At 42.5% G+C, this 18067-nt stretch overlaps 1 protein-coding gene across 1 annotated transcript; it reads left to right on the forward strand.

Moving 5' to 3' along the window:
- The first annotated feature begins 1169 nt into the window (after positions 1 to 1169).
- Positions 1170 to 17872, forward strand: LOC126403341 (transketolase-like). The gene is made up of 14 exons (XM_050065942.1): positions 1170 to 1492; positions 3555 to 3672; positions 4281 to 4394; positions 5371 to 5468; positions 8762 to 8953; positions 9373 to 9491; positions 11400 to 11596; positions 11723 to 11887; positions 12312 to 12468; positions 13397 to 13527; positions 13698 to 13781; positions 13944 to 14037; positions 14153 to 14275; positions 17091 to 17872. The coding sequence occupies exons 1-14, from the start codon at positions 1386 to 1388 to the stop codon at positions 17276 to 17278; spliced, it is 1887 nt and encodes a 628-aa protein (XP_049921899.1). The 5' UTR covers positions 1170 to 1385; the 3' UTR covers positions 17279 to 17872.
- Positions 17873 to 18067: the final 195 nt, after the last annotated feature.

Genomic DNA, 18067 nt, shown 5'->3' on the forward strand with positions numbered 1-18067 from the left:
ATGTCAGTCTCAGCCAGTTGCAAGTGTCACCCAGCTTTTGGAAGCCTAAAGATTGCAAGTGAAAAGGTCAGTCCTGTAAGATAAACCTTTTATGACTGTGTCAAACCCAAACAACACTTGGGAATTACCAATCTGTCTGTCAGTCCTTATCTGAATGGCATGTGAGTGCATGTTGCAGGTGTAGCTGGTTTGTACTGCGGCTAATCAGGTCAGCTTCAGTGGGAAATGTCATTAAGGTAAGATTACAGTCATGTGTGATCCTTCCTGTTGGAAGCCACATTTCCTTCCTCTCCTCTTGTAATTGCCGTAGCTTCACAGGACAGGTACACTTAACTGTTTAAAGAGAGAGCTGCTTATATTACACTCAACTATACCTGATACTGTTTGATCTTTGCTCCTCAAACTTGTTAATATCAATCAGAATACAATTAAATTAAGAAGAAGAAGAAGAAGCCTGTTTAGCATCCTTAGCTGCACTTTTTAAATACATTCTTACTTAATGCTCAAGCCAAACATACAGTGTCATTATGCACTTTATTGAAAGGGGTGTTGCTTTATAAACTATCATTTTGTTTGAAAACATAATGCAGTAAAAGTAGAAGAGGTTTCTGTGATGCCGGTGCAGATATATGACAACCTATAGCTTCACATCCATACTGTTGCATGGTGCAGCTACAAGAAAAGGCCATTAGTATGAAGTGAGAGCATCTGAGAGCCTATATATAGGTGTTATATGTGATGGACATAGGGGCAGTAATTACCTCAATCTAGTTTAACCAAAATACAGCAATACTGAGCTGAAATTGGTTCCTAAAGACATTTAAATTATGGCTCAACTGTGCAGCTGCATACTTTTGTATTTTACAAGCCTGGTTATTTATAATTAATCTGGAACTGCACCAGGTTGTTTGCTTTATTAGATGTTTCTCTGTTTATTTGCACGCCTGAATTGTCTCTCTGTGTCCAAACTTCCCTTATAAAATTGTCATCAAATACAATATGAAGCTATTGATGTTAAACATGAGCGTCTCTGACCAGTGTGTGCCTGACTGTGTGCGAGCGTATGAGTGTGCGTGTGGCCTTGGTCTCAGACCAAAGCCCTCCTACTATTGGCTGTGCTCATGCGTGCCAGTTTGAAGTAACTGTAGGCTGCTTTTAGCCCTAGATTAGCCATATTCATAGGCTTTGCTTGCAAACACGCCCCCCTGCCTCCCGTCTGTCTGTCAGCTTCAACACCACTGCCTCTTTTTAACCCCTGCCACCATCCGCTGCACACTCCTCGCCTTTATTCTCGGGACAGCAGACCGGGGACTTTTAACTCTTAACTTCATTTAACCGGCTTGTGTGTGCGCGTGTGTGTGCTTTTTCTTCGGTGCATCGGCCAGATGGAGGACTACCATAAACCGGACCAGCAGACGGTGCAGGCGCTCAGGAACATCGCCACCCGGCTCCGGATCAACTCCATCAAGGCAACAACTGCAGCGGGCAGCGGGTAAGAGGAGGAAGATTACACCAAGCTGGAGATATAGTGATGTGATATAACAAGACAAAACAAGGTTACTGTCCTGGGCCAGCTGCTGTATGATTCATGCATTTGTTTGTTGAAAGGGCAAATTATAAAAAGTAGAAACACGGGCTGGAATTTACACAACATAAAGAGTGTTTCCTGATGGACTAACAGTCCGCTGCAGACTGCGTGCAGGAGGATCCGCGTTGTGCAGCCACAGATGCAAAATAACAGAATATGTGCGCCTTGTGTGACGTGCAAAACTGATGGACTTTTAATGTTCTTATCTGATTTTTACTGCGCGTTAAGCGGTTCTGTGCCAGCATGCACTGTGCGTAATTTACGCACTTCTCCAGAAATTAGTTGTTAGGTGCAAAGGGTCAGAGTTCGTTTACTTAACATATTTGCATATTTCACTACGAGTAGGTTAAGTTCATAAGTACAATGAATTCAATTCAATTATCAAATGTGTTTGTTTTGCGCTACCACCCCTTCAAATAATAAAACATTTATTAAAACGTGTCGGATTTGGAGGTTCGGCATAAATTGCTGCAGGTGCACCAGTGCTCCTCTCTCCCTTAACCCTTTGCGTACTTTGGGATCGCTTATGTAACAGAGGAGGAGCAGAGACAGGGTCGTTGCATGATCTCGTGGGCCGACGTAGTGTGCAGCGGCTGCAGGATGGGACCGGGGGACGCACGGACGCGCTTCTGCTGCTCGGCCGCGCCTGCTTGCGTGCGCCGGTGCAGCTTGTCACACGCGTCAAGTCGCTCAAATTTAAAAGGAAAAGTACATCCGGGGAAATTTTTCAAAATAACTTCCAAATTGACAAACTCGCTGCAACGTTTATGGGGTGACAGGAAATAAAAGCTTAAAATGTTAATAAATTATAGGATGCGTGAAACTATAACTTCTGTTAGTCTTTTTCATCATCCATAGCGACTATCCCACTTGTCCAATGTTAAAGAGTATTAACATTTAGTAGGTTAGTTAACATTAGACAGGACTGTTTTGACTCTACGTGTGTGTGTGTGTGTGTGTGTGTGTGTGTGTGTGTGTGTGTGTGTGTGTGTGTGTGTGTGTGTGTATATATATCAACTGTGTTTAGCTTCCTTTGGCATCATGGTTAGTTATTAGATTTTCTCCAGGGATTGATATTGGCAACTGAGATCTAGGTAGGCTTCTTTTCTTTAAGTCATTTGAGACATTGTTTGAGTGAAGGGCAGTATAAATGAGTAGAGTGAGCTTATTCAAAGTCAAATCAAAAGATTTTTAATTCCAGTTTGATAACCGAAACATGCACAGCATAAACTGTAGCCATTTTTTTACATTAACCCATGTTTTGTTAATTCAATTCTTCGATCACAGCCAGTGTTCACGTTGCAACGCCACTTTTCACCCTCTTATAAGAGCATCCCTCATCCCATATAAATTTTACGATTATTCATCATCTCCTTCTGGTTTTTGCTTTTGATCCTTTTTGATTATTTGATCACATTATCCATTACAGGAGTGCAAGGAAAAGGCCTTCATGGAGGAGGCCTGAGTGAGGTATTATTGGCATGTGGTTTGAAATAAAGAGGATAACAGTCAGGACATAAGTCCTCATCATAACCTGTTTTGTGTTAAATTGTCTGGGCTTGTTCCAACAGTTTGGGACTACACACTGAACTATGTCTTTGTATGTGTATGTGTCTGCATGAATGAGAGAAAAGTGTAAAACATCCATCCAACAGATAATGTATATGTAGTTACTGACTGTCTGACCCTGACAAAGTCAGTCTCACTAGTGTACTGTCTGTCTTACATAATAACTCTCTGACTACAGCTGCTCTAGCATGAATTAATGCACTCCATTCAAGCTGACAAAGAGTTAAACTCCACTGATTGATTGCCACTTTGCCTCTCCCTTTTTTCTCCCTTCTGCATCTGCGTGTGGACAGTATGCTCTGAACATAGATTTGAACAGAGGATTCAGGAGGCACACCAAGTTTTCCTTTTGAATACTGTGTATCTAATTCCTCTTTCGTCTTCATTTTTGTTGCAGTCATCCCTCATCATGTTGCAGCGCAGCAGAGATCATGTCTGTGCTGTTCTTTCATACCATGAAGTACCGACCTGAGGATCCCCGGAACCCCAACAATGATCGCTTCATCCTCTCCAAGGTAACACACATACACACACAGAGCTATGTGGTTGACAGGTGTTCTTCTGATGCATGCATAGACAAGATCTAAATAAACTGATTCACTAATCTTAAGGTGTCACATTAGAAAAAGGTGTTTGTGTTTATAAGTTCACATGCATATTTCGTGATTGTAGTGTTTCTATAAGGTGCCAATGGCTAACTCCAGACTTTGACATGCACGCCTCAAAATGAAATTTTATTCTTTGTTCTCTCACATTTCATTTAGCAGGAAATTCTTCATTCAGGTGTGCAGATGAAGTTACCCGAGAAGGAAAAGTGTAAATTAAAGACTTAAAAAATAGGATCTCATAACATTGATGAGTGTTTTATAAGCCTATAAACAGTTCTAGCCCCAGCACAAGCAAATCAGTAAAGGCAGCAGTAGCTCAGTCCATGGAGACTTGGCATTGGAACCAGGGTTTAACAGTGTATGGAGCAGAGAGGTGCCACTTGAACCCCAATCTGCTCCAGGGGCACTGTACTATACCTATTTTGTGGGTTAACAAATACGGAATTAAAAATAAAGTAAAATCAGGTATGAAGTATGTGATCTTAAACTCTAACCTTTGACCTCTGCCTCCTCAGGGTCATGCAGCCCCTGTGCTGTACGCCGTGTGGGCGGAGACGGGATACCTGAAGGAGAGTGAGCTCCTCAACCTCCGCAAGGTCGACTCCATCCTGGAGGGACATCCTGTGCCGGTGAGGTTTCATTCAGACCTGCATTACGTTCTGGGTCTGGAAGTCATTTATTACAACACACATGCATTGGGAATACATTATACCCTTGCACTATTATTTGTGTGTATGTATCTGGGGTATTTTACTGGTGTTTTGAGAGTAAACAGATGTTAATGCAAAAGCCGATATTTGAAACACCATTATACCAGTAACTGTACATTGAGGCAACACTCATAACCCCTCACTTCAACCATTACCACACCAGAAAAACATTCCCTTCAGCTGTTTCATGATATCTTTGACCAACTCAAAAATCATATTGCACACATTTGTGTTTGAGGTTAAGTTTGACTTTGCCTCCAGCTACTCCCTCCTGTCAAACTCTGCTTGCTTGGAGTTTATTTGAGCGTTGGGAAAACATTTTGACCGCATCTAAGAATCTTAAAATATTAATACGAAATGATCAAGGAAATATATGTCCCTGGAAGTAGACATACTGAAACTTTGAAATATGCAGCCTTTCATAAAAGACAAAAAGTAGGTTTCTGTTTCCCAATCTTTTTGTAATCTTTACATTTTTCCTTCTAGAATACTGGATAGTTTTACCTCTGCAAGCCAAAATCTGTGTGAATGACTTCTTTAGAACATAACATGTATGCTTGTTGCACATTCATATAGAGACATGAACACACGTGCACAGATAACAGACAAACTGTATGCAGGCAGACATGGTGACAAAGACATGCTTGTGTGACAGAGATGGTCCGTCCTGGCCTCCTTTCTCCTCGGCTGCAGACATTAATAAGACACTGTGTGATACTGACACACTGCGAGACACAGACTGTAGCTGCTGTCCAGACAACATGACTGTGTGTTTCTTGCATGTTAAGAAATTCAAAATAATCCACCCACTGTGCTTCATGCTTTCTGTGTTTGCAAACTTGAGCTCTCCTGTTGTCTGTAGCGTAAGATGCATGTTTTGTGTTTGTGCTAACAGAAGCAGCAGTTTGTGGATATAGCCACTGGATCTCTGGGTCAGGGGCTGGGAGCTGCCTGTGGAATGGCCTACACTGGGAAATACTTTGACAAGGCCAGGTAAACACACCTGCACACACACTGTTACACAGAGACTCTCCAACATGCAGAAGACATAAATGAGGGCGCACAGCAGCCCAGCATGCATCTGAATGCATTAAGGTAGACAGTATGAAATTATGCATGATATAATGTACACTACAGTGGGCCGTGCTGACATGTGACATTTCAGCCTTTTAATCTGGATCAAACCACAGCTGACAGGCCTGGTCTGGGTTGGCATTTAGGCAGCCACTCAGAGCGCCAGGAGATCTGACCTCTGATCAGTTTTACCTTCAGATCAGGATGAATGAGGGTATGTAGTCAGTAATCTGAGATCAGAAACGAGTGGTTAAAGAAATAAGGATTCAGTTGTCTCTTTCCAAAGATGGAATTCAAATTCATAGATTCATTCATTACATTTTTTTGAATTTAACAAAAAACAGTTGACCATTGCAACAATATTACGTCATAATAGATTACCAGGCCTGAAATGTGCCATGGTCATCTACTACTCAGCTGAATGTTAGTAGGGTTGCAGATCAGTCCTCGTGTGTCTCCTTTGTTCTAGTGTGGTCTAGAAAGAGCCGCATGGTTTCCCGTCCAACAATAGAGAGAACAGCTGCCATTCACATTTTCATAGAAAATGGATATGATACAAAAGCGTCCAAGCTGAATTTATCTCAGGAACATAGTTAAACATTTCTTTACGGACAGAACAGAGGAAGATGATCTCAAAGACAGTTTATTTAATGTTTTTTTTACACACTATAGACACAGTGAAACAGGCGGTCATGGAATGCCGTACTTGCATTCTGAGTTGGCTGCCCTTGATATCTCTCACTCTGCATTCTGTGTGCTCTCGATTGTTTCCGCTCTAATAATCACACATGCGAGAGCACAGCTCCGCCCTCATCTCTCAGCCTCACCCTTCACCCTCATCCTCTCACCAAAAAATGGCAAAATCCCACACTCTGCTTTCGTAGCGGTAGATTATATTGTATACACCCTACACACAATAGTGGACGCTATGTGTGGTTGTGCGTGCATGCACAAGGGCGTATGCGTTTCCCCTGCGATGCTTGGAGCAGCTTGTGAAGCTAATTCGCTGCATCATAACGGCTCAGCACTCGCTTTAGAAGGCTGCATCACTGGTTTCATAATATAATCTGAGACAAAAACTGCTGAATGGCAACTATATCAACCCCTCCTTGTGGCACGCACTCTTACACACAACCTACGCTGCAGGATCAACTGACGTGGACCAGCAGGAATATGTGAGGAATATGTATTCCTGGTGAGACTTCAGCAGGAAATGAATCTTCAACCAAACAGACCCCTTAGCCTCTGAGGGTGTGGTTTATTAAAATAAGATACATGAATGAATCTGTCAAATGCACTTATTCGCAGAGAGTGAATAACTGACACTGTTGGTTGCTTCATGGTTGAATACTCTGCAGTTGTAAACGTATAAATATGAGATTATTGGATCAAACACGTTTAGGGTTCCTCCTCATGCTCGTTCATGCCTTGCAACAATCCTAGGAGATAATACAACTCATCACTGAGTGTATAAACTGGAAGTTTCTTCTTAGTTGGTTTTGTGTTCGCAGGGTGTAACGGAGTAGGTGACATAAAATGCGAGGGGTGTGTGTGTTAGTGTGTGCGCGCCAATTGTACTGGTTTGGGCTGTTCTCATGAAGAGGTATCACCCTGTCTTGATCGGTGATTCTCACCTCGCAAAGACGGGATGAAAGAGAAACACACACACACACACACGTTCATCACTCCTCCTGAGGGATTTCTTTACTCCTGTAGCTGAAGCACTGCCTCAATCTGCTGTAGTTGCTCTGGATGCCCTTCAGACTGTGTGTGTGTGTGTGTGTGTGTGTGTGTGTGCTTGATCTTGTTCCATGTTTGTATCACCTTTGGCAGAACGTGTTGCAGTTTATCACAAGCTGCAACTTTTACTTCTGATATTTGTGTTTTTAAATCTCAGAATTGAGAAGGATGAAGACTTTTAGAGACTTTATAATCTACGTTAAACACAGTGACTGGAATATCAGAATTTTATTACACATGTCTACACCTGCGTACATGAAAAATATAACAAAGACCTGAAGGGCAAGTATTCTTTTTTTTTTTAATGTGACATAAAAGACAGTTTCTGTAAAACCTATAATGACCTGAACTTTGTCACTTTTCATAATATCTTTTTACATGTTTTAATCCCCCAGGTATGGCAAACTGAGACTGTATAATTCTTTGAATACAAACTGAATTGAGAGGAGCCTTAACTTCCTGACCCTGCTGTTTCTTTAGCTGCATTGTAATGATTCTGATTATTCTCAGTTAATTAAATGCAGAGTCTGTGATTCTAATCCATTACACGCTTTGTCATATTTAGTGAATATGTCCCCACTAGCTGTCCGTTCTGTCACTGTCCTGGAAAAAAAATCTGGTGCTCATACACAGCACTCGCGCTGTAAATGCTAAACAAAGTGGCTTGGACCGAGCCACACAACACCACGCCGGCTGCTCTCCTTCCTCAATGAGTTCGATTATCAACCAGAATCTCAGACTCCACATTTATGGGTTTTAAATTTAAAAAAAAAAAATCTAAAAGATTACTTAGATACTGCTGTATTAAACTGAAGTAAATAGTTTCTATTAAACTGAGTTGCTGAAATGATCAGACATGATTACTCAATTTTCCGTATCATAGAGACCTTGAAAGATGAAAAAAAGTGGCCACTTTTTCCATATTTGGGTCAGTGCATCTGAATATGCATCTGCATCAGAGCAGAAGTTTCAGAGAAGGACTGGACACATTTCGGAAATCAACCTTTAGAGATCAGTCTAATTGGTTATTAATGTTTTCCCCTCCAATCTCAAATCTCTACCTCTTTTCTCTCCCTCTCTCCATCTCCACCTCTATGGAATTCCCCCTCTCTTTCTTCCCTTCTTCCACTCCTTTCTTTCTGTGCCGCGTGTTTTCTCTGGGTTGGAATGCGTGGTGTAATGCAGCGTGTCTCGGCCTATCTTCCAGCTTTAATGAGAATGTGTCTATTTGACTGGAAAGCTGTCAGGAATCGTTACGCCACGGGAGCAACTAGTGAGGACGATCACAGTGCAGTGGGGGAGGGAGGGAAGGGAGTGTGTGTTTAGGTGTGAGGGTCAGCTGTCACTTTGAGCCCTACAGGAGGAATCAGAAGATGGGTATATGTGCCAAGAGGGAAAATAGAGCTGATATGGAAAATTACTCCTTTTGACAATTTATTCATCTCTTCTGTCTCTCTGTTCGCTCTCTGTAGCTATCGGGTGTTCTGCCTACTGGGTGATGGAGAGCTGTCCGAGGGCTCGGTGTGGGAGGCCATGGCCTTCGCCTCATACTACCAGCTAGACAACCTGGTGGCTATTTTGGACATCAACCGCCTGGGTCAGAGCGACCCAGCCCCACTCCAGCACCATGTGGAGAAGTATCAGCGACGCTGTGAGGCCTTTGGGTGAGCAGGGGGAGTCAAAGATTGAGGGTGTGCACAGGTTGGCTGTGGAGTATTTGTGCATTTGAATCTCTAAAAGTGTGGTGAGTGTGTGACCTTAAGTGTCTAAACCTCAGGTCTAAGATGCGTTTTAAAAAGCTTGATGTTGACAGAATTTGGTGCTAGTTTGGGTTGGTGTCACATCTGACCTGCTGCTTCTCATCCTTCCATCCAACACTTGCAGAGCACCGATACTAGCGAAAATGCTAACATGCTGCTACCCTATAAAGTGCTGCAGTGCCAACAGTAAAAAGAAAGGTGGTGGTAATTTAAGGGGCCTGCAGGAATTGATAGGATTATCCCATAAATAAAATACCTCTCCTCATTCATAGAAACACACATGTAGGACTGCATTTAAAGTTTTATCTCCTCTGTTTTCCCAGCTGGCATGCCGTCATTGTGGACGGTCACAGTGTGGAGGAGCTGTGCAAGGTGCTGAGTCAGCCCCGCCACCAGCCACTTGCTATCATCGCAAAGACTATCAAGGGCAAGGGCATCCCAGGTACAATAATCAGGCACACGCACAGTCATCCACAGTGTGTGAGTTCAAACATCAGTGTGGTTTTATCCTCGAATGTGTAGAGTGAAGTACTAACATGTTGTGATTAGTTTATGGAATAGTGTGTAGAGGATGTGAGCTGTTCAGTGTGCAACATGGATCAAAATGGCCTACTTTTTTATGGAAGTATACCATGCAAGAATTGTCTGACAGTTTGTGAACAGTAACGCCAGCAAATGTGAAAGTTAAAGCCAATCTTAGATTCACACTTGTTTGGGAATGAGCTTTGTCCGCTTCGTGTTTCACCTCTGTATTTACGGCGCTGTGTCTGGGATAATTCTAGCTTTCTTTGGGATGCTACTTATGGTCTAGCACCTGGTTACTTCCTTTTTTTTAAGTCCCAATGTCACCTGCATGCTGTGCCCAGGAACGTCCTGAACTCAGCAAAATAATAATAAGAAAATACAGGCAGAGGGCAGAGTCTCTGCAGTTACACCACCACACACTTCTAGTGGGTCATAAGTGATGATTAAAAGGATTACATTTGTGTGAGTGTATGCAGTTTTTTAGAAAAATCATGCATAGTATACCGTAAAGTAATAATATTTCTGTAGTTTTTTATGTCTCAATGCCTCTCTTTCAAAATTTTCATATCAATCTTACAGTGACATAACATATTTCAAGCAGAACATTTCAAAGTAATCATTACACACCATATTTCATAACTATGACTTGCTCCAAAAACATGTTTCTAAATGATGACTCAGTAAAACGGTGGCAACTGACCGGGAATAATATTTCTGTCAGAAGTTTTCCTAACTGCCCCAAATGCCTGCCGCCAGCAGAGAGGGGCCCTAACGCACCGTAATCCAGGCAGTGCTTTAGTGCTTTAGCTGCTGCAGCTCGGTAATCCCTCAGAATGTGTAGGATACACTCGCAGCAACAGCCCATTGTGCTTGTGTTGTGATAACAGTAAGGGGCAGTGTGTGTGACCACGTGTGTTTTGTGAGAGACAAAGGTAAAAAGACAGTTGTTATAACAGCAACGTGTGTGTGTCTAAGAGAGGGGTATGTCTTTGTATGCATTAGATTTTGTCAGATTAGAAATGGTGAGTGTTGTTATATAGTAAGCCTGTGGCCTCCTGATTGAACCTTTTCATGTTTGAAGCAGCCTGGTAGGACTCACTGAAGTGGACGATTGTTGTGAGTGTGACAGCTGGCCATGGTTTGTTTTATGCACAGGCATAAATGTGGAGGTATGAAGGATATCAGGAGGAACTTGGTTTACAAAGTAAATGGACTTTATATTTGCAGGTGTGTCAACATGTTATCTAAACTTCTGAACGCCAAAATCTGGCTGTTGCAAGAACATAATGCAGTATATTTGGTTTTTGATGATGATGATGTTTTGATGGTCTGTATCAGCTAGTGGTGAATCACTGGCAGGTTCCTGGCTGCTGTTTAAGAGGGTCACACCACAAATGTCTCAGATACACTGAGGGAATCCTAGGGCTGAAACACGTCTGCTTCCTTCTGCTGCTGTGCATCAGTGAAAGTCTTAAATAATTATTAGTGAGTGCTGACAACTTCATTTGCTAGTGTTGTGAATTTTGGGTTGAAACTCATTATACTTAAAAGACATTAAGTTGAGCATGGCAGTTATTTTGTTTGACCGATTAGGAACCTCCTAATCCTCACAGAATTATGCTTTATCAGTATAACTCTATATCTGCCACTTTGACCACATAAGGAGTTAAGTTTTCTGTTAAGCCCCATTTTTTTTCCTTATGAATAAAAAGCATGTTTTTATCACCTCCACTCAGTAATAAGTTGTTATTATCATGTATTGTACTGCACAGTGATAGCTGTACTTGTTTGCTCTAGTCCTCAGTTGTCTTTGTGTGTCTTTTAGCGGCTGAGGATAAGATGGGCTGGCACGGCAAACCCCTGCCCAAAGACATGGCCGACAGCGTGATCAAGGAGCTGCAGAGCCGCATCATCAGCTGCAACAAGCGCCTCTATCCTGCTCCGCCCAACGAGGATACATCACCTGTCAGCCTCCGCAACATCCGCATGCCGAGTGCACCCAGCTACAAAATTGGAGAAAAGGTATGATCAGTAGTGACAGACAATCTCAGATGTCTTGAATAACCTTAAATTCATCACTTCAGAATACAATAAAGCTTCAGGAGTATCTGATACTGACTGGTTGTCTAATTGTCCCTGTGTAAACAGATTGCTACGAGGAAGGCGTACGGCATGGCTCTGGCCAAGCTGGGCCGTTACAATGAGCATGTGGTGGCTCTAGATGGAGACACCAAGAACTCCACCTTCTCAGAGCTCTTTAAGAACGAACACCCAAATCGCTACGTTGAGTGCTACATCGCAGAGCAGAACATGGTGAGAGAGAGACGTTAGCTCTCTAGTTAGATGGCTGGAGATGTTCTGGATTATACAGGCCATTAAAACTTTAATATGATAAATAAAATAGCAATAAAATAACATTTTGGGAATATATGAATTATCAGGCTAATTTTATGTCATAAATATTAACATAAATATTTTTTTTTAGTCCTCTGCAGTGTCACTGTAAACTTCAGGTGTTACTGCTGTCACATCATCCCCTGAGTTGTATTAATTATAGTGTTCATGTTCTAGTTTTTCTAACATCAGCATCATTATGAATTCTTAAGGGTCGTCCCACACAACAACAGGACAATCACAATGGGTCATTGTCAGTCTGCATCATCACGATTTAACATGAAACATAAGAGTCATTCTGTCCCTCTATCCCTCCTTTGTCTCTCACTCTTCTCTCCTGCAGGTGAGCGTGGCGATGGGCTGTGCAGTGCGGGATCGTAACGTGGTGTTTGCCAGCACCTTCGCCACGTTCTTCAGTCGGGCCTACGACCAGCTCCGCATGGCGGGCATCTCTGAGAGCAACATCAACCTCTGCGGCTCCCACTGTGGCGTCTCTATTGGTCAGTTCCTGTTTCTCTTATCCCCAATCATGACCCTGAAAGAACTGACCTTTGACCTTTCAGCATTTTAAAGTCCTTTTACTTCCGCTGACTTATTCATATCACTGTATACAGTACATTTATGGTAACAGTAGGTGGATTGTTGAATGGCATAAATGATATTATGATTACAATCCAGGGTACTTAACATTTTGTTCACTCTACAACATTTGTCACAAGCTGTGCTTTGAAGGTGGAGTGATCTTGTATGCTAGCCACTGTAGCAGATATTATGTCATTATGATCTTCACTGTGACCCACCTTTCCTCTCACTGCGCCTTTTTCTTAGATCCAGTTTGGCACAGTTCTGCTTTTGGAGCGATTCAGCCCACTGACGGCTACAAAAAAAAAATCAAAGTGATAATATCTTTCAAATGAGTAGCTTGGTTGAATTAAATCCGAAATTTGCACCATGCATTATGTCTCACATGATCTTTAAATGCTGAACAAGCTGTCTGCAGATGATATTAAATTCTTTTATCAGATGTTGCTGCTTTCCCCTGCAGTGGGTTGAACTGCTCCTCAGTGTTTCTTGGCTTTAATTTTCTTGATCCTAAACCTTTTTTTCCCCATCTTCTCACCTCCTCTGTTATTCTGTTGTCCATCTTCCTCTCCTGGTATCAGCACTCTTCCTCCTCCCCCTCCTCCTCCTCCCTCTCACTGTCTCTGTGTCATGGAGGTGATGACAGAGCGGCCTGATTCTCTTTCACCTCTTCCTCCTCCTCCCCTTTCTCCTTCTCCTCCACCTCGCCAGGTACATTGCATGCACACCTTTCCAGACCGAACGCATGCCAGTCTGCCAGAATTTATTTTCCAGTCTATATTAAACACGTGAGTCTTGCTGTACCTGACTTGTGTCTGTTTGGTGCTGATGTGTGTGTATATTTAGGTGAGGACGGGCCCTCTCAGATGGGTCTGGAGGATCTGGCCATGTTTAGAGCCATTCCCACAGCAACCGTCTTCTACCCAAGCGACGGTGTTTCCACTGAGAAGGCTGTGGAACTCGCCGCCAACACAAAGGTACCTGTAGTCAACTGTAATAAGACATTAGGAAGAATTGTTAATAAAAATTCCTGAAAGTAAATAATCTAAATATTTAGAGCAAGGTAAAGCTCATATTGTGGGTGGGATTCAGTGTTTGTGTTAAAAAAAAATACAGACACACGTGGATTATTTCTGGTTTGTTTCAGGGTTTGTGTTTCATCCGAACAAGCCGCCCAGAGAGCAACATCATCTACAGTTGCAATGAGGACTTCCATGTTGGTCAGGCTAAGGTTTGTGGCAGCATTTTCCTACCACCATCACCAAATATATTCATTCAGCTATTTCATGCTCTTTGGTCTTGCTCTTTTCTCCTTTTATCCCTTATTGACATTATCTCAAATGACTAGACTGTGCACAGGTCACATACAAACATCTCCTCCCGTCTCACTCAGGTGGTGTATAAAACCAGTGACGATCACGTGACTGTGATTGGAGCAGGAGTGACCCTCCACGAGGCTCTGGCTGCTGCTGACCTGCTGAAGAAAGGTATGAAGAAAGACGAAATAAAAGAAACCAACCAATGTCAGCATGACAGTATTCAGTCTTTGTATGAACCATCAGTTGGACTGAGGTGCATCCTCCACCTTCCTCTGTCCCTCAGAAAGAATTAACATCCGCGTGATCGACCCGTTCACCCTCAAACCCCTGGACTCCAAGACCATCATCGACAACGGCAGGGCCACCAGAGGACGCATCATCACAGTGGAGGACCACTACTATGAAGGTGAGGAGTTGAGTCACAAAAGACAAAAACAAATCAAATGTGGAGGAAAAAACAGCAATGGATGAATAACCTTCTTTACATTTGGACTGTGTTCCAAATCGCATACTTTTTCTGTTCACTATCACTACATACTGCAGCTGCCCTCACAAACTACATACTGTCACCGTATGCATATGATTGGGACATACAATTTCATCATAACGCTGCAGCTTGAACTTGTACCCTCTTGCTCATATATCCATCCATATCCACAGTCTGTTGTACAAAATTTTAACTAAAGAAAAAGTGTGATTTGGAACGCAGCAGATCTTAACTTAATCACTTAATGTTTTCTTGGAGACAACTAAATGCCATTCGCCGAGCTCACCGAAGACGGAGGTCAACCTGGAGAGAACCACAGCTAGGCAATATATTCCTGATATTACAATTTGATATTAAGATGATTTATATTGTCCCCATGATAGATCATAAAATGCCATGCATGTATGGTCACAGTGGTTTACATTAAACATACTTTTTGACTGGTCCAAATAATACAGAGCATTGTACGTGCCACTCTACTGCATAAATCCACTGAGTAACGTCCAATTAAAATCAGGACGGTCACATCTGTTTGGAGTCCATTGCATTAACAGGACAGCTTTAACTAGCAGGCATAAGGATTGTTATGCAGCTGCTTGCGTGCTTGCGCTCATGAATAAAAATGCCTGCAGCAGCAAAGGACAAAGGTCTGTCTGCAAATAAAAAGGCTCTGAGGAGGCTGGAGTCTGAGGAAGAGAAGAGCAGCGTGAGGAGGGAGGAGGACGACAGGTAAAGGGATGCTGTGCTTGGCAGAGAAGGTTGTGGGTATGAAGAGATGGAGGATATAGAAAAGGTGAAATGGATAAAAACAGTATATAAAGGGGAGGGTGGAGGAGGAGGAGGAGCTGGGAGAGCCTGTCAGGGTGTCTTAATTTCAGCTGCGGCCTTTGGGCTCTCGCTGACCTACATACAGTACCAGCATGACAAAAACAAGTGTCCAGAATTTGCTTTCTGTGTCTTCTTTTATGTTTGTGTTTCTGTTGTCCTACATGGAGCTGCTTTCCTCGCCTGTTGAGATTTTGTCAGTCTGTTTGCTATAATAGAGTCAAAGAACAAAAAGGGAGAAGACACTTGTTTGGTCACATACACACATGCACACCTATGTTCAGATTCACATGAGTAGTTGATTACATGCAAGTGAAAATGTAAAAGGTTTGCAGATATAAAGAAAAGATGCTCATGAACATAATATTTTTGGTGTGTGTGTATTTGTGTGTATGGGCACTTGGCGGGAGGTGGAAACCAAGTGGTATCTAGGGAACAGGGGGATGCGGCATACAGATGAGTAAACAGAGTGCAGAGTGCAAGGGCAACATCCCTGTCAACAGAAGGGCTCTCCAAACTGTTTCCTCAAATGATTTTATTTTTATTTCATTTTATTTTGGAGACAAGGTCGAATGAAAGAAGTAGAAGTTGAGGTCCCACTGTAACCTGTTTCACTGTCTTCAGTCAGATAATGCAAAGAGGATATGTTTGGTCAGTTTGTTGAAAGAGTCTGGTTAATAATGGTTTCACTCTTTAGGTACCCGGTAAAGAGCAAATATGAACAGAAAATCAGTGTCATTTTTCAGCCTTTTAGAACAACCATTTTTTAAAAAAAGCCCTGTGATAAACTACACTCATCGGTGAAAGCTAGCCCAAAGGATGCACGACTTTTGCTCTCCATAAATTATACACACGACTACATTATGTTTTGTAGAATTTGTCTAAAAAGCAAAGACCTCAATGTGCTCAGCTGAGATTTGGTATTTTACCTTTAACTGTTAAAACTAGACTGTACATTAATCCAGAAGAAGGAAAGCGCATCTGTCCAATGTGCCGTCTAAACAATGTAGAAAATGAGCTCCATTTTTGTTCTACCGTCCTTTTTATTGTGAACTGTGCAATACTTGGTTCAGTAAGATAAAAATAGATGATCGATTTTGTAAATATGGCAGATTCACACCAACTTATGATAACAGGTCTGAGCTGTATTCAACTTTGAAATACTATGGGTTGTAACAACATGGTTACAAAATGTGTTATTACAGGGCATACAGGGAAAGCTGGTTTTCGCCAGCTGTGAGTAGCTAAAAAAAATTTCAGCCTACATCATCCCACAATGCACAAAATAAAACCCTGAGAAAACAGTCATGTACACGCAGGCATTTTTAAGTGTCATTTATCATTCCAACATGAACACTTAATGAACTCAAAGCGTAGATAGAATTTGCATAAAATGCAGTTGAGCTACAGTGCACGTCTCTTTGCCTGTCTCTCTCACACACCAGTTGGCAGCTAGTAAATCAACCAACTGCTGGGAAGCATTTAATAGTAAAGAAGAACCGAGAACATGTGATGACTTTCTCTTTTTCTCATTCCTCGGCTTTCATGTTCAATCAATCAGAAATATTTGAATGACAGTTTGGAGTGAGAAGTTAAAAAAAAAAAAAAAGTGAGGGAGAGAAGAGAGAGGATTGAGGGAGAGGAGAGTCTTAAGGGCGTGAAAGTGAGACAGGAGGGGTGAGAAAGTCAGGGGAGGGCGTCGTCTGTCCTGTCGATCCACATCACATCACTGCAGAGCTCAATCGCCCATGAAGGTGTGAGAGATTTAAGATGAACAGAAGGCTTAGAAGATTTGAAGAACAGATGACTCAAAGAGAGAAATTCTAGAAAATAAATATTTTGTCTGTGTTTAATTTGAGCGAACTGCACCTTTAATCAGTCCTGACTGCTGTATATTCTGATTCCTCAGGTGGTCTAGGTGAGGCAGTGTGCTCGGCGGTAGTGAATGAGACCGGCTTCACCGTCCACCGCCTGGCAGTTTCCCAGGTGCCCCGCAGCGGTAAGCCCCATGAGCTGCTCCGAATCTTTGGCATCGACCGTGACGCCATCGCTCAGGCAGTCCGCAAGGTGCTCAGCAGCTCCGCCAACGCCAAGTAAGCACTGCAGAAGTGGCTACAAATCTGGTAAAGGACTCCGTGGTTAACTGGTGATCACCATGGAGACAACAAACAAGTAAACCAACACAGAAGGAGAGGGAGCACTTCTGGCCCACTCATGCTCTCCTCCTCGTAAAACAATCTAAAGCATCCATTTGGAAAAAAAAAAAAAAGATAACCTGGTTTTTCCTCTTTAACTGTCATCGATGTGGTTTTGACACCTGAGATTTTTACCCCATCAGTTTGTGTAAGCACACCCCCTCCTCTTCACACACATCCTCACCTCCACCCTCAAACCCCTTCCTACCTCCCAGAGAAAGTTCTGGTACTGCTGTAGTGTTTCAGTAAAAGCAGTGAACGTGGTTTGGAGTAAAGTGAAGTTTTCTTTTTATATTTTCTGTGGAACCCTCTCACTTCTTCGACGCAGTGTTTCGTACCTCTGCACCCAGTACGACTCTGTAAACCCCACCCCACTAGATCCGGCAGGGTGTGGAGAAACTCTGGTTTGGTCTGTTTGAGCACTGACTGTTTTTAACCCTCTTGACCCTGACTTGGATGGGACTGCTTCACACCAATAAAGGGATGGTTTCTTCACAATACACGTGTCTGAGGTCTTTCTTGTAGGATGTAGTTTCATGAAACACAATTCAGTTGTTGCAGTAAAAGAAAATGTACAAAACCTGCTCTGTATACTTTCACATCATCCTATTAGCTCACATCCTGAGTAACAGTGTGATTTTCAAGTCCACGTAACCTACTGCGCATGAGAACGTAAAAATTCAGCACAGGA

The sequence above is a fragment of the Epinephelus moara genome, chromosome 16 (genome assembly GCF_006386435.1).
Source record: "Epinephelus moara isolate mb chromosome 16, YSFRI_EMoa_1.0, whole genome shotgun sequence".
In the NCBI taxonomy this organism is placed as follows: domain Eukaryota; kingdom Metazoa; phylum Chordata; class Actinopteri; order Perciformes; family Serranidae; genus Epinephelus; species Epinephelus moara.

What these genes read in the sequence shown, in the direction of transcription:
- LOC126403341 (XM_050065942.1), top strand. Translation starts at nt 1,386, where the DNA reads ATGGAGGACTACCATAAACCGGACCAGCAGACGGTGCAGGCGCTCAGG. An exon ending in AAATACTTTGACAAGGCCAG is followed by an intron (nt 5,469 to 8,761) that starts GTAAACACACCT and finishes CGCTCTCTGTAG; the next exon opens with CTATCGGGTGTTCTGCCTAC. An exon ending in TCCATGTTGGTCAGGCTAAG is followed by an intron (nt 13,782 to 13,943) that starts GTTTGTGGCAGC and finishes CGTCTCACTCAG; the next exon opens with GTGGTGTATAAAACCAGTGA.